Raw genomic sequence first — 15,808 nt, 5'->3', positions numbered from 1 at the left:
CCAGTGCTCATCCCCACAAGTGTCCTCCTCCATGCCCCTCCCCCCCACATCCATCAGTCCTCAGTTTTTGTCAGCATTCAAGAGTCTCTCATGGTTTGCCTCTCTCCCTTTCCCCCACCATTTTCCCCCTTCTTCTCCCCCTTGGTCCTCCGTTAAGTTCCTCCTAATCCTCCTATACGTGCAAACATATGGTATCTGTCCTTCTCTGCCTGACTTATTTCGCTCAGCATAACACCCTCAAGGTCCATCCATGTTGCTACACAAGCCAGATTTCATTCTTTCTCATTGCCATGGAGTATTCCATGGTATAGATAAACCACATCTTCTTGATCCATTCGTCCGTTGATGGACACTTAGGCCCTTTCCATGTTTTAGCTATTGTGGAGAGTGCTGCTGTGAACACTGGGGTACATGTGCCCCTATGCCTCAGCACCCCTGTATCCCCTGGGTAACTTCCTAGCAGTGCTAGTGCTGGGTCATAGGGGAGTTCTAGTGTTAGTTTCCTGAGGAACCTCCACACTCTTTTCCAGAGGGGCTGCACCAGTTTACATTCCCACCAACAGTGCAGGAGGGTGCCCGTTTCTCCACATCCTCGCCAGCATCTAGAGTCCTCTGATTTGCTCATTTTAGCCACTCTGAGGGCACTGCTCCTCTTGGTGAGAAGAACTCTCCCTACACTCGCCTCCCCCCTTCCCCGCCCCCACCCCTGCTCAGAAGCCAGTGTCTGCAGGCCTGGAGAACCCACCCTGGTCCATGGGGCGGGGAGCCCTGACCCTCCGTGGGGAAAGGTTCCAGGGTGTCCAGGCGGTACCGATGTGGGCCCTGAAGGAAGAGACAGGCTGTGTGCTCGGTAGGAGCGATGTCAGATGAGACTGTATTTTATTAAAAGGCCAGTGGGGGAAGCACACAGCCCAGGAAGTAACAACAGAACAGCCAAGCCTCTGGTCCCGCCCTGCTGCCCAGCTCGGGGATGGGGTCCCGGTGAGAACCCGCCCGACGACAGACTGGCGCTGTCCCGCCTTCTGGACCCTCGCCCTGGGACCTCCCCCAGGCTCAGAGCCCCGGTCAGCCGCGGGCGGCCCAGGAAGCCGGTGTAACACCGTACACCTTTCAAAGCAAAAAGCATAACAAATTCTGCTTCCGAAGGTTCCAGCTCTGTGAGGACACAGTGAATGAAGGGCATTATTCCAGGTGAGTGGGCCACGCAGAAATGCGGATTTATTAGGGTTTGTTTTGAAAGGTAATTTGTACGGCAAGCTTTTTATTCCTTTGATGGCAATGAAACAGACTTATCAGCTCTGTGTTGGAAGTGCAATAGATGACGGATAACCAAGGGAGACGTTTTAATAAAACACTCAGGAAAAGAAGAGAAGTGAGTGAATACATCTGCTTACGTTTCAGCTAATAAATAAAAAGTGCAGATAGGCCTTGAACTGAAAACCATCGTGGTCACCGCAGCCTGGAAGGGTTACTGAAAATGGGTGGAATGTTCCGGTTTTTCACACTTAGAGCTACGACTTGAGCTGCCCAAGCTGGAGCCGCGGGCGCCCACGTTCTCATGGGGAAAGTGCAGGTGGCCGTACCGGGGACGCGGTGCCTGCCGACCGGAGCGCCCGCCTCGGCTGCTTCTGGCGGTGCGCTGGGGTTCTGGACCAGCGACCGACACAGTGCTCTTCCCAGGCCCGGCTGCGGGACACGCACTGGAGGTTTCTAGGGACCTCGGGAGGTGCACCCGCCATGAAATGGCCTTTCATCTGCAAGGGCCCAGAAGACAGGAAGGTACCACTGCGGAGAACTGAGAGCCGGGCCCATGCTTAGAGGTCCAAGTGCAGGCACGTAGGCTGCGCACGCCCAGCGGGGCTCGCCCTCGCCCGGAGCGCTGTTGGCACGCAGGGCCCGAGCCTCGCAGAGGAAACTGGCTCTGGTTTGAAGGCAGCAGGACAACCGGAGGCGTCCCTGAGCAGCCCCACAGCTCCCTGCAGTTCAGGGTTGTTCTCCTGCTTTGGAGAATGACGAGTCACTCACTACTCTTGGATTTGGGGGCCTTTAAAATAGACGCTGAGGAGCCGGGCAGGGACGGTGGCTCTCGGCGCCAAGAATGACCTGCGGCGCGGCAAGGCCGCCGTCACGTGCCGTCATCTGCAGGGTGGCCTTTCGGAACAAAGCTGCACGGATCTGGAAAGAAGCACGGGCCCCAGGCTGGCTCCACTCAGTCCACGAGCAGGACTCACAATGGGGAGTGAGGGGACGATCAGGGTCTGGCGTCAGTACAATGAGGCCATGTTAATACGTGAAAGCTGTTAGGCTGTAAATAATTCAGGACGTTTGCCGACTGTAAGATGCAGTGTGCATGTGAGAGACGGGGGCAGAGAAGCAGGGACATGAAGTGCACTTGGGAGAGTTGCGATCCGTGACTGACTATGGACCCAACCGAACACTCCATCTGATTTCCAGTCACATTAATGATTCGGTGTTCACGGTTTTACTTTCAACTACCCGAATCCGGCGGACACTAGTCTGAAAGGCTCATACGCAGTCCCCGGGCCATTCTCCACAGTTCCTTCTGTGCAGGGGTTTTCAGAAGGAAACAGTTCAAACTTCTGCTAAGTTAATAAACTGTCTCTGGAAGGATTTTAATAATAAACCTTCTGAGAACTTTTTTGGAGACAGGTGTTAAATGTATTTGCACGCCTCAGCAGGATGCATAAAAAGACAACTTAATGGCTTAATTTGTAAAGCATCTACATTATCATGGCACGCTTCTGTAGGTAGGTGATTATTGTCTACAGAGGTGAGCGCGCGGGCGTCCCCGGGGAAGCATGGTTAGGTCTGTGCCTTTTACCCAGAAACCCTATTTTTCCTTTTTTTTTTTTTTATAAGTAAGATATATCTATGAGAAAAGCCTGTTTATTGCTTTTTAGTTTCCACAGTGCTTTCTTTAAAAGAGCAAGATCCAAGGTCGCTTCCTGATTCAAATTTAAAACCAAAGTAATCTTTTGAATCTTCCAAGGGCATGTTTCACCTATTTAATATGTCCCTCAATTTGTCATGAGAGTTTAAGGGTCTGAACACCTCTGCCACACGTGAGCTCTGGTGCACCCGGCCGTGCGCCCTGAACAGCCCAGCTGGTGTATTTACACAGACACGGAGAGTGCACACACACACACACCCCAGGACGCGTGTACACATTCTCCGGCACGGTTACTACATGCGACCCTGTGCATAGGTGATGTAGGCCTCTCCCCGTGCCGGGCCGGCAGCTGGGGTAGCTCGGCGGCCACGGGCACGGCTCTGCGGGCCCCTCGGGGTTCGCTGCGGCTGCCACAGGGTCTCTTGCCACACCGTCCGGGAGCGAGGGGCCCGCTCGGGGCGCGGGGCGTGTGCGCGGCCTCCTACCGCGGAGGCCTCCCGCTGCAGATGCAGTCGCAGCGCTCGTGGTGATCCAGCTGGATGTCGACGAGAGCCATGCGCTTCGCCCTGGCCCTCCTCCGGAGGTGGCCGGGCTCGAACTGTAACACCTAGGATGAGAAGCGCGTGCCCCGTTAGCCAGCCCTTAGGGTCGGAAGCCACCCGATCCCCCTTGTCATCGTCACGACACCTGGTTTCCAACCCTTGGAGAAGCCGATGAAGACGGCTGGCTTGCCACTGCGATGCGCTCGTGTCGGTGCTTCGACAGCCGTCGGCTTCCGGATGCGGAGCCGGCTGCTGACCACACAGGAACGCCTCCTGTGTCACCAGCCTGCAGGACCCTGAGCGGCTCGGGCGTCCTGACAGGGAGGTGGCTACTGGCAGCTTTCTGAGGGCTGATTTGGGCCAAGCGCTGCTCCAAATACTGTCATTAGTACCCCTCTGAGCAAAGCACATGTTACAGATACATCCGACACTGAGCATTTGTTACTTCTGTGGCCAGAGCAGTGAATAAAGTCATAAACAGAATACGCTGCTGCGGCAAAAACTTTGGTGGATGTAAAATGTTCTGCCCTGAGGAAGGTGATTAGTGGCCATAATTAAGTGAAAATATGTGTATGTTCTTACATATCTGTTCATACATAATGCCTTTTACCATTCAAAACAGATCAGGCTCCACTGAATTCTTTCTACATTAATATCTGCATATCAGTACAGCATTTCTTTCTAAAGTATATCCTTAAGTTTTTATTTATTTTTATTAAAAATTTTTTCAATGTTTTTATTTATTTCTGAGAAAGAGAGAGAGAGAGAGAGAGAGAGAGCAAGTAGGGGAGGGTCAGAGAGAGAGGGAGGCACAGAATCTGAAACAGGCTCCAGGCTCTGAGCTGTCAGCACAGAGCCCAACGCGGGGCTTGAACCCACGAACTGTGAGATCATGACCTGAGCCGAAGCCGGATGCTTAACCGACTGAGCCACCCAGGCGCCCCTCCTTAAGTTTTTAAATTGGTTAAGTTGATTATAACAACATGGACGGAGCTAGAGAATATTATGCTAACTGAAGCAAGTGACTCAGAGAAAGACAAATACCATACGATTTCACTCGTGGGGAATTTAAGAAACAAAACAAATGAGCAAAGGGGGAAAAAGAGAGAGGAACCAAGAACAGACTCTTAACTACAAAGACCACACGGGAGGTCAGGAGAGGGGAGGAGAGCGGGCGGGGGGAGGGGAAGGACGCGCCTGCCCAGGTGAACACCGCGTGATGCAGGGAAGTGTGCAATCACTGTACTGCGCGCCTAAAACTGGTATTACACTCTGTGCGAACTGGAGTCTGAACGGATACTCACAAAGCTGAAACAGAACTTCCGCTAAGTTTAAAAAGCAGCGGTCCTGTCCCCTGCGGCGGCCTTCACGGAGGCAAGCGTCCGTCACCGCGGGGAATCGCTTGGGAAATCCACACTTGGCTTTCACGCACATGACCCGGCCAGTTTAACCGCTTCTCTGGTTACGCTCTACGGTTCCTGTGAGCGGTTACCTCCGACTTCTGCTATCTTCCTCCAGACTCTAAAGTCCAGCAGGCACCACCATGCAATTATGTTGCACTTGCAGTTTTCACAGGAGTTGCACAGACACACCGAGTCTTTCGCCCTCAGACAAACCTCGTCGCACCTGCCCCCGCGCTGGAGGCCTACGACTCTCCAGGAGGCCGTGCGCCTCGCCCAGGGTCTTCTGGGCACTCAGACCCACGTCCAAGGACAGGGCTCTGTCTTCCAGGGTCCCCGCCTGGGGCCACCGCGTCTTCAATGTGCCGGTGACGTCCTTCTCTGTCTCCAAGGGGTGGGCTGCACGTGTGCCCCGGCTGGGCACCCGGTCTGTTCGCCCGGCTTAGTGCCATCCTAGGCGAAGGCCGATGTGGCAGATCCTGCCTCAGTGTTTCGCCACTGGTCACGGCGTCCCTTCTTGACTGTGGATTCTCTCCCAGAAGTCTTCACAGGTCACCTGCTTCGAGTCATAAGCCTAAACCATCGACTAGGAAGCGTGGGTCCAGGGTGCTCAGCACTGGGCCCCTATCCAGCCCTGCTGCCCACGGGGGCTCCAGCGAGGACGAGAGTGAATGCCTTCCTTGGCTCTGTGTTCAACCAAGCTGCAGAGCCTGGACTGTGGGAACACAGAACCCCACGTGCAGGGGACCCCTCAGGAGGGTTCGTCCCCAAGGCAGAAACACTCAGAAGAGTTTGCTGTCGGCAAAGCTAGTCCAAGTGGCAATCCCGACAGCTAAGCATATGGCTCCCGTTCCTCCTGCAATTCTAGGACCCTTACAGCAAGGACCACACAATTTCCCTCAATTTATTATGCTTTCTCTCTACTAGCTGGATTATAAGCACTTCGAGAACAGGGAAGCACCAAGTATTACTGACATTACTGAGTATTTTCTAGATGCCACACACTGTTGCAAGTGACTTTGCAAATAATAAATTCTTTGCATTTCACTGCAACCCTATTCGGTGCTTTTCTATGCTTTCATCCACGAGGAAACAGAGAGATGAAGGTGCTCGCCCAGAGTTAGAGCCAATGACAGAACTTGACCCCACGTGGGCCCGCTCACACCCTCGCCTGTGAAATGGGACTGCTGTTTGCGTGGCTCAGCAGAGCACTGGGCTCACAGCGGCTGCTGAAGACACGCAGCCGGGTGGGTGCTGGCACTGGGGGGGGTCTGCCTGATGTCTCCTCTCTGCGTCCTCCCTGCATCTCCCCGCCCCCACCTCCAACAAACACAGGCACAAACAAGCCAGATATAAAGCAGAGGCCACCCCCCCAAAAACAACAACAACAACAAACCCTACAACGTGGCCCCCGCTTTGGACCACCTTTAATCCTTCCACAATTTTGCAGGAAGATTGAAATTACTAAGAGCAGAGTCACGACGACCTTGGCCTTCTCCCCCGCTGGGGGGCACGGAAAATGAAAGACAGTGCTTGAAGAATGCAGTGCCCGTCTGGACCTTCAGCAGCCCGGCCCACGGCAGGTAAGAAAGCCGTGTTTGGCCGGAGAGCCGTGGAGTCAGGGGTTGGAGCCCAGCGGGCTGTCTCCACTGTGAATCAGTCACTAGGCCCGAGACGGCGGACAGCAGGTCCCCGGCGTGCGGGGAGGGGAGGGACTTCTAAGACGAAGGCGTGTGATGAATACTGTCTGGTTGGGCCGCTCTGGCCGCACCTGGAAGCGCAGCGCTCGGTCGCCCCACGTCCTCTTTGACGGCAAAGAGCAGCGCGTGCCCTGGGCTGGCGGCAGAGCCCACACGCATGTCCCACCTGCTCTCTGGACTGTTCCGGGACGTTCCCCGGGTTTCATATTACGCAGCACGGGCACAGCCTCTGCGTGCTTCGCTGACAAGATGAGAAAAATGCACTGGCGGCCGCCTTTCCCGGCAAACCAGGAAAAGCCGTGTCTGAGCACAGGGAGGCTGGCGTGTGGCTGGCTCGTCGCAGCACTGAGGTTCACAGCCTCCGACCGGTGCGGTGTTGGGTGCAGGTGCACCGTGTCAGCGGGGGAAGGCGAGGCAGGCCTGAGCGACCTCGGGACGCGGGCAGGGACACGAAACGCCTCTGTCTGGGAAGGCAGACGGGCTGCTCGGGGCCACGTGGTCACTTCTGAAGGGAAGGAGCCACCGTATCAACTGCGGCCACCGGAGGCCACGCGCTGATGGCCCCGCACACGGCGCTTCCCTGTGTGCACCAAAGTGCACAAAGTCAGAGATGCCCCGTCTGCCAATTACTGTGTCACAAAAGATATTTAACTCCAGTTACTCGCCTCGTAGCCAATAAACCACTGAGGGAATCGTTGCTGGGAAGCCGTTACACAATAAAACAATCCTGGGCAGAAAAGCTATCTGCTGAGTTGGGTCTTTCTTTACTGGGAAGATAAAAAAAAAAAAAAAAAAAGGTGGTTATGGCCCTGAAACAGTTTCTTGCCTAAAAATAAAGAGCTTCATACTTTTGTTTCCATTTTGACTTTTTCCATGCTTTTTCATGAAAGATGTGCAGTTAAGATTTTTAAGGGCTGGAAGTCAATTTTTCTGAAACCTAAGTGATTAGAAGTGAAAATATTTGGAGAAGGGACAGCATGGTATTTTCGACGGGGGTTACTGCTGCGGGCACCCCAGCAGGAGCAGGGCACCGAGGTGGGGGCTGGTACCACGACTCAGACAGTCCTGGGCAAGACAGACGGTGTGACAAAGAGTGAGCAGGGTGCCCCGGGCAAATCAGGTCCGCGGCGCCCCCCCGAACACGGACACGCGGCCTTGCCACCTGCAGACGCCGAGCTTCCCGGGCGCTCCGGGCCCCTGCGGGTGCGCCAGGCCTAACTCAATGCCCGCGGCGGCCCCGGCGGGACGGAGGGCGGGGGGCTCAGCCCACGCGCCGCAGAGGACACGGCGGGGCCCTCGGCGGGCACCCCGCTTCCGAGCAGGGAGTCCGCACGGAGGGTCGCGTCGCAAACGGGTCTGGTCGCCCCGAAGGGCAGGACGCCCCGGGGCACCAAGGCCGGGCCCGAAGCGAAACCTAGAAGGGCAGGAAGGTGCATGTTTCCTGACGCTCGGCGCGGACGGCATTCGCTGGGACAGTGAGGGGTCGCGGGGTCGCACGCACGCAGGCCGCCCCGCCCCTCCCCCGCGTGCCCCGCTGCCTCCAGGTGCCGCCCCGCGTCCCCCCCGCGGCCTCCAGGTGCCGCCCCGCGTCCCCCGCGTGTCCCCTGCCTGCCCGGCGGCCTCCAGGTGCCGCCCCGCGTCCCCCCCGCGGCCTCCAGGTGCCGCCCTGCGTCCCCCGCGTGAGGCGCGGCGCCAGAGGCGTGTGCGGACCTCCCTGCCGGGGGGCGGCTGCTGACCGTACCTCCAATCCTCCCGCGTAGACCCGGCCCACCGCCCGTGCGCGTAGGGTCCCCACGTGCTTCCCGGGGGGCAGGGCTCCGGCCGGAAGACGGCGCAGCGGCTAATGGAGACCAGGGCGCTGCAGGCGCCCCTGGGGACGAGGGGAGGAAACCGGAGGCCCCGCGGGGCCTGGAGTGTCGGCTCTGGAAGCTAAAACCAGAGGCGACGTCTCCCTCCCGCTCGGGCAGGGGTTTGGTGCACGGGCCTGGCTCTTCTAGAAAACTCCAGGGCGGCCTGCGAGCGGCAGGGAGGCGCAGGCACAGCGTACCAGCTCCCGAAATGCGACCTCCAGAAACGGAAGACAACTCTTCCTGACTTCTGTCACGGCTGGTCGTCATCATGACCCCAAATCTCACCGCTTTTGCCACAGACGAGAAAGTCTTTGGAATCCAGGGTTTTTTCTGTCTCCTGGATCTCAGCTTGCACTTTTAGCCAAATCTGTTTCTATGGCAGGCGCTTCCAACATGTTAAAACTCAAAGTGCTATTCTTTTCTCCCGAGTCTGGGGCTCAACCTTTTAAAACTTCTAATTAATTTTTTGTTCATATATGAATACCTGCTTACGTTTTCTAACTCTTAAACTTCCTGTTACAGGAAGCAATTTTTAATATAAAATTTTACAGTGAAATAAAAGTAATCCTCTAAAGTCTTTTTTCCCCCATTTTGTTTGTGCAGAGTCAGGAACGAGTGTGCCAGAAACAGAGAATGATCTAGGCCAGGCTCCTCAGTGCGGCGGCCACTGGCTGTGTGGGGCTGTGTACATTTAATTAGGTAAAATACAATTATAAGTCCAGTCCCCCATTTGTGTTGTATACACATAAAGCGCCCCATAACCGCATGCTGCCAGGGACTCCCACCCTGCAGGGCACACACAGGGAGCATTTCCATCCCGGCAGGAAATTCCACCAGGTCTACAGGGGGCTCTAGTGGCACGGTGACAAAATCGTGAGAGGAGGGATGGGGGAAACGAACTTCGCTTGCTCTCCGCCCCTCCGAGAGATTTCAGCTGTTGCCGGAATGGACACATTCAGGGGACCAGAGGGTGAAAACCATCATCTAATTTAAAAGGTTGCTGAGAGTGCCCGGAGGGCTCAGTCAGTTGAGTGTCAGACTTCGGCTCAGGTCATGATCTCAGTCTGTGGGTTTGAGCCCTGTGTCCGCCTCTGTGCTGACAGCTCAGAGCCTGGAGCCTGTTTTAGATTCTGTGTCTCCCTCTCTCTCTGCCCCTCCCCTGCTCGTGCTCTGTCTTTCTCTCTTAAAAATAAATAAAACATTTAAAAATTTTTTAAAAAGGTTGCTGTATTTCTAGGGAAGATCTATCCCTCATGTGCATTATCAAGGCAGATGAAAATTCAAACAACATCATCTGACTGTCTACACACTATGTTTTCTGGAACCTTCCCTTTTGAAAAAAATCACCACCCAAAGTCTCTTTTGTATCCTATACATTCCAAGAGGCATAAGGGACCTACTATTAGCAAAAAGGAAAAATACCTTCACAGGAGACTTACAAGTACTTTTGAGAACAGAAAGTCATAAAGAAGGAAACACTGCAATTGCACAGAGAAAAGTGCTCAGGAGAAACAGTGTGACCAACAGAAAGAACAATTATATAAGCTTCATTAGGGGCTTCATAATTTTTCACATTTTATTCCCTAAATGCCGAGTGCTGAAATATTTGTGCAAAGTCACACAGGCCTGCTTCCGTGATGGGTCCCAGCTACCCCGTAAGGGGGCTCGTGCCGCACAGAAACTCATTTCACATCTCATCAGTTTCAACCAGAAGCTAGTGACGCTGGCTTCTCATTTCTCTGGGGTAAGAGCACAGTCACAGAATTGAACAAATAAGAGAGGTTTTTCCCTAATGAGCCCGGCTCAAGCAACCCCCTCCCCCCCTGCCTCCCCCCCCACTCCCCGGTCTCCTCCCTTCCACGGGGCAGCCCACGGAGTATTCAGCGGGACACATTTAAGGGTGTTTGGGAGTCCGGGGGCAATGCGCCAGGCATGTGTGTTCTGGGTTTGCAGCAACAGAGAGTGACCAATGCTGTTCGGTCCCTTTGTTTGACGCCGGGCAGAGAAACTCTGTCTAGAGCTCCGCAGACTCCTGGGTGTAAAAGTACCAGCCTACAACGTTTCAAAGAGATGCTTCCATGAGCAGTTTCCGAAAGACTTAGCTGACATCTTAGACCCGCTCAGGTGATGAGCAGAGATGAAGGGTTTCCCTTTCTAGATGTTAATTGTGAAGATAACGTGTATGGAGACAAGAAGGAAAGAGAAGGCCCTTCGCAGTTCTCTAGTGGGAAGTGTCTGGGAGGTGAGGAGCCTGGGCGGCGGTGCGTATGTCTAGCTCGGCCATTCCCGCAATAAACCATCTAAACCATGAAGCTGTAACTTCTATCTGAGCAGAGTCCAGAGGAAAGGAAAGCACTCTACACATAGACCAAAGGCCTGCACTCGAAACTTCTGTCGTGTCACGATGTCTGGGTAGAGACCTTGTCACCTGCTAGATTATTTTAACTCTATTCTGATTATTGCATTCTGGATTGGTCCTCAGAATATGACTAAACATTACAAAATTCAGGCTCTTAAATGCAAAAAAACACTGTCCAATCTGGAGTTCATTAGGTCAGACGAAAATAGAACACAATGAGCACAGACGACAGCATTCTCGAGATATGAGAACATTTTCCCCCTTGAAAATGGCAGGGTGGAGTAAGAAATTCTTATGCCTAAGAAAATAAGCTCTAAGTAGATCTCAAAGAATGTGTTTCCGCTCCTAAGGTAAGCATGGCCACTGTGACATTTGACTTCCTGCGCTTCCCAAAGTGAAAATTCCAGTTATGACGCAGCCGTTCTCACTCAGCTCAGCAGCTGCCTCCTGAAACTTGCTATTATTGTTTTGTTTTCAGGATGAAGAAACGGCTTTACAAAGCTGGTTTTATTTAGGGAGCACTCTCTAGTCCTTTGTTCGGGCGGAGACTCAAACAATGATTTCTAATAATAACGTCTGCTTCATTGTTTCTGTCCTTAAACAGACTTGTGTGTGACATGTGCCACCTTAAAAGCGCACTCCCCGCGCATCACGAACCACCCTGTCCGCGGTTATCTGATAGAACATCTTCGTCCCGTTCCCCATATGTGAAAACTGTGTGAGGCGCCCATGCTTGGGAAGAAACGGGGGTGCTGCTGAAGCCGGGGGCTCGGACTCCCCTCAGATCTGCCCTTCCTCTGACGCTCAGCCACGAGCCGAACGTTTAGAAGGAAAAGGCACAGTGTTCGGAGTGACAAGAATAGAGTCTCTGGAAACCAGACTCTGCTTTCCTTAAAGGGCTGCTCTTCATTTGTCTTCATGTTTGCTGTTGTCTATTTTTGCCTCCTTTCAGAGCTGACTCCCCGGGGCACACCCAGCAGTATTTAGGAAAAACTGGTATTTTTAAAAGAAAAATATTACCATGTTTAGAGAATTAAAAAGTTTCTAACTATATGTATTTTCTGTCAACTTACATTTTGCCATCTTCACTCTGCTTAATTAAAAAAATTTTTTTTAATGTTTTATTTATTTCTGAGAGAGAGAGACAGCATGAGCAGGGGAGGGACAGAGAGAGAGGGAGACACAGAATCTGAAACAGGCTTCAGGCTCTGAGCTGTCAGCACAGAGCCTGACACGGGGCTCAAACCCATGAGCAGTGAGATCATGACCTGAGCCGAAGTCAGACACTTAGCGACTGAACCACCCAGGCGCCCCTCTGCTTAATCTTTTAAAGTTTATTTATTTTGAGAGCGAGAGAGTCGGGGGAGTCAGAGAGAGAGAGAGAGAGAGAGAGAGAGAGAGAGAGAGAGAGAGAGAGAGGTAGAGAGAATCCCAAGTGGGCTCCACGCTGTCGCTGTCAGCAGAGAGCCCAATGTGTGGCTCCATCTCACAAACTGTGGGATTGTGGCCTGATCTGAAATCAAGAGTCAGACACTTAACTGACTGAGCTGCCCAGGTGCCCCTCCGCTTAATTTTTTAATGACCTGATTAACCTCAAGTCTGGCCCTTACAGTTTTCTGAACGCAGCCCGGATTTTGCAGTTACGGCCTTGAGGAACACCATCACATCAGTATGAGGATGCCCGCAAGGCTCTGCCTCACGGCATCACACACGTGACGGTATAATCTACCAAGGCTGCTGCCACCCCGCAGGTGGCTATATGACTGGGGAGAAGACTCCCTCCTCCAGGAATGACTCAGCCCCTCCCCAGGGCATGTGGCGTCGCAAGGTTAGCACACGTATCATTTCAGCTCCCAGTCATCCTTGCAGCTGGGTGCCCTTGTGCAGTGAGCAACCTGAACTACTGTATGCAGCAGCCCGGTCACCCGGCACCCTGGAGACGACGTCACGTCTGCAGCTGGAAGGAGCCTATGTGTGTCTGTGTCGCAGGACTGCAGCCGAGAGCGCTGGCGCGACTCACCTCGTGATACTTCTTCACGGTTTTCCCTGAGCTGCACGAGCAGGACTTCCAGCTGGCAGACCCGCAGCCACAGTTGCCGCCACAGCGCTGCACGAGGAGGCAGCGGGGGAAGAAAACCACGTTGGTCACCTTCAGCTCCTCTCGCAGGTTGACGGAGTAGTTCCTGGGGGTGCAGCTGTAGCGCTTGACGTCGTCGTTGAGCCTGTCCAGGTCAACTGTAAGAAACACACGCCGCGTGAGCTGGCAGAGAGCCCTCAGCAAACACACTCGGCAGGTGCCGGAAGGTTCTGCGAGGACAGCCTCACTCCAGGGAGCAAATCTGTCCTTGGATCTTAGTTATCAGCCCAACACTGAAGGGGGAGGGGATCTAACCCTCTTTTGATTATATCTGCCCACAATATTAATGATAACAATAAATAAAATAACGGCAACAAACAAAAAACCAAAAAAATTCTGCAAACTTTGGCTGAGTCTTCATCTTGATTCAAATTTCCCTGCATCTTTAAATATTTTTCTAATGTTTGTTTCTTTTTAGAGAGAGAGACAGAGAGACAGAGCATGAGCAGGGGAGGGGCAGAGAGAGAGGGAGACACAGAAGTGGAAGCGGGCTCCAGGCTCTGAGCTGTCAGCACAGAGCCGGACGCTGGGCTTGAACCCACAGACTGTGAGATCACGACCTGAGCCGAAGTCGGACGCTTAACTTACTGAGCCGCCCAGGCGCCGCTTCTTTGCATCTTTTTTTAATGTAAAAAGAATTCTGAGGAAAGAAAATGAAATGTTGAGCCATTTAAAATAACCACCTTTTTGTTAAAAACCAACAAAACAAATCGCGTGCTGATTCCGAGGAAACCATGGCTTAAATGTGACTTGAATTACACCAGAGAGGCATTCGGACGACCGCCCCCCCCCCAGCGTGTTTAGCTGGTAATGAGATCTCACAAGCCAATGTAACGAAAGAAAAGGTTTCAGCTTCATTTTAAGTCCAAGACCACGAAAACGTCAAGGACGATGGCATTTTGTCCCCCGATGTGTACCTCGCACGGGACCCGAGACGGCAGCTGCGAAGTTAGCCTCGCGCTCCAGCCGCTGCTGCCGCACCTACGAGCTGTGACGAGCACCGCGGGCCTGACGTCCAGGCCCGGCCTGAAGATCTGAAGGGGGATGCAGAGCCCCTCCCGCTGGGGGACCGCTCGCTGACCCAGTGACCAGGCTTCCACGCGTGTGGCCGACCCTGCCCTGTCATTTCAACATGCTGCCAGTGGCACGCGCACAGGCACGTGCTCCGTGCACCCACTGATCAGACTCTGCTGGAAGAGCACACCGCGCTTAGCTACCGGCAGAGAGCGTCTCTTCTCCGGTCCTGAACCGCACGGTGAGCTTCATCTCTTTCCCCTGAACCGAAGGAAAGTGCGTCTGCTCCCCCTCTCCGTTTTGCCCCTTTCCTTCTTGAACAACTTCCTGCCCCACCTACGAGTATCTTAGTCATGAAAACCAGTCGAAGCCGTGCAAAGAGCTGAATGGGTCGGTAACAATTTGCCTTCAGAGGGAACTGGTGCTAGGAGAGTGACGATTCTCTCCGCAGGACACATAAAGCCGGTACGGGCGTGCCTCGTTTGCTGTGTCGCTTCGTTATGCTTTGCAGGTACTGTGTCTCCCCAGAAACTGCAGGTTTGTGGCAACTGGGCAAGTCTACTGGTGCCATTTTCAACATTTATTTGTTTGTTTTTGAGAGAGAGAGGGATAGTAGGGGAAGAGAGAGATGGAGAGAGAATCCCAAGCAGGCTCCGCGCTGTCGGAATAAAGCCCAACGCGGGGCTCGAGCCCACGAACCGTGAGATCATGACCTGAGCCAAAGTCAAGAGCCACACACTTAACCGACTGAGCCCCTCAGGCGCCCCTCATTGGCCCCGTGTTTCCAGCAGCAGCTGCTCACTTTATGTCTCTATGTCACATTTTGATAATTTTTAACAATATATCAAACGTTTTTCATTATTATTCTATTTGTTTTGGTGAACTGTCCTAAGTAATTATGACCCGCCGAAAGCGCAGATGATGGTTAGTATTTTCCAGTAATGAAGCAGGTTTTAACTGAGCGATGAACACTGCTTGTAGACGATACTGTAGCGCACCTGACGGACTGCAGCACTGCACATACGCAGAGCTCTTACCTGCACTGGGGCCCCAGACATTCACGGGACTTGCTCGCTTGTGGTGTCTGCTCTGCGGTAGGCCTGAAGTGTACCTCGCAGGCTTGCATCTGTGGGGATCAGCTTATGATAAAATTTTAAAGCCTTTTATAAGTTGACCATTTCAAGTTTTTCGTGCATACAAACATTCATCATGAAACAAAAGAACGTCCTCACTTTGAATGCAGGGATGCACTTTTTTTCTTGCCCATGTGTGTTTACTTCGTTGCTTTATTTGGCTCAACAGGAGGATGATTCTCGTGGGTCAGTCTCTGGGCGTCAAGTTTATCGGCTGGCATTTGCTGTGCTGGTCTTTCACCAATCTGGATTCTTCTTTGTGCGTCTCTGGCCTTATCCCGATTTTCCGGGGTCTGCCTGTGTCTCCAACAAAAACATCCACGTGTTCTCAGAGAGCCAGGAATCATTTTGTACCAGCCAGACCAAGTCTTTACAGTGCTCACAATCTTCATCTTCATAAACCCTCAGCAGGCACACACCAGCAATATACACGTTAGACTGTGAGTGGTGTGTGGTGACAGCCTGGGGCACGCGTGAGATGGAAGTGGAGCCACATCTACATGTGTACGTCTAATTCCACGCTTTTGTCCTGCGGTTTGACCTTCTCCAGCATCTCAGTCAGCCCTGTCGTGTCAGATTTCCAGGGCTCAAGTCAGAAGGCAGAGTCAGCCCGTATCTCTTCCGAGCCCTGTGCTACAGACTCACACGCGTTCTCTGCCTTCTACCACAGTGCTTACTTCACAGACTGTGTTCCATCATTTTCTGTATTTGCATGTTTCTCTTCTGCGAAAAGAGAAGGTTCTCGGAAGCAGAGAGTGACTC

At 53.2% G+C, this 15,808-nt stretch overlaps 1 protein-coding gene across 1 annotated transcript in view; it reads right to left on the bottom strand.

Moving 5' to 3' along the window:
• Window positions 1–3,300: 3,300 nt before the first annotated feature.
• PDGFD (platelet derived growth factor D) overlaps window positions 3,301–15,808 on the bottom strand; it is a 96,602-nt gene continuing 84,094 nt past the window's right edge. The window contains exons 7-8 of the mRNA XM_039254382.1: window positions 12,783–12,997; window positions 3,301–3,518 (exon numbers count right to left, since the gene is read on the bottom strand). Of these exons, the coding sequence (XP_039110313.1) occupies window positions 3,393–3,518; window positions 12,783–12,997 (341 nt within the window). The 3' untranslated portion in view covers window positions 3,301–3,392. The remainder of the gene's footprint in view (window positions 3,519–12,782; window positions 12,998–15,808) is intronic.

Source organism: Hyaena hyaena, unplaced genomic scaffold, assembly GCF_003009895.1.
Source record: "Hyaena hyaena isolate Hyena2069 unplaced genomic scaffold, ASM300989v1 scaffold_487, whole genome shotgun sequence".
NCBI lineage: Eukaryota > Metazoa > Chordata > Mammalia > Carnivora > Hyaenidae > Hyaena > Hyaena hyaena.
This window is presented reverse-complemented; position numbering and strand designations above follow the sequence as displayed.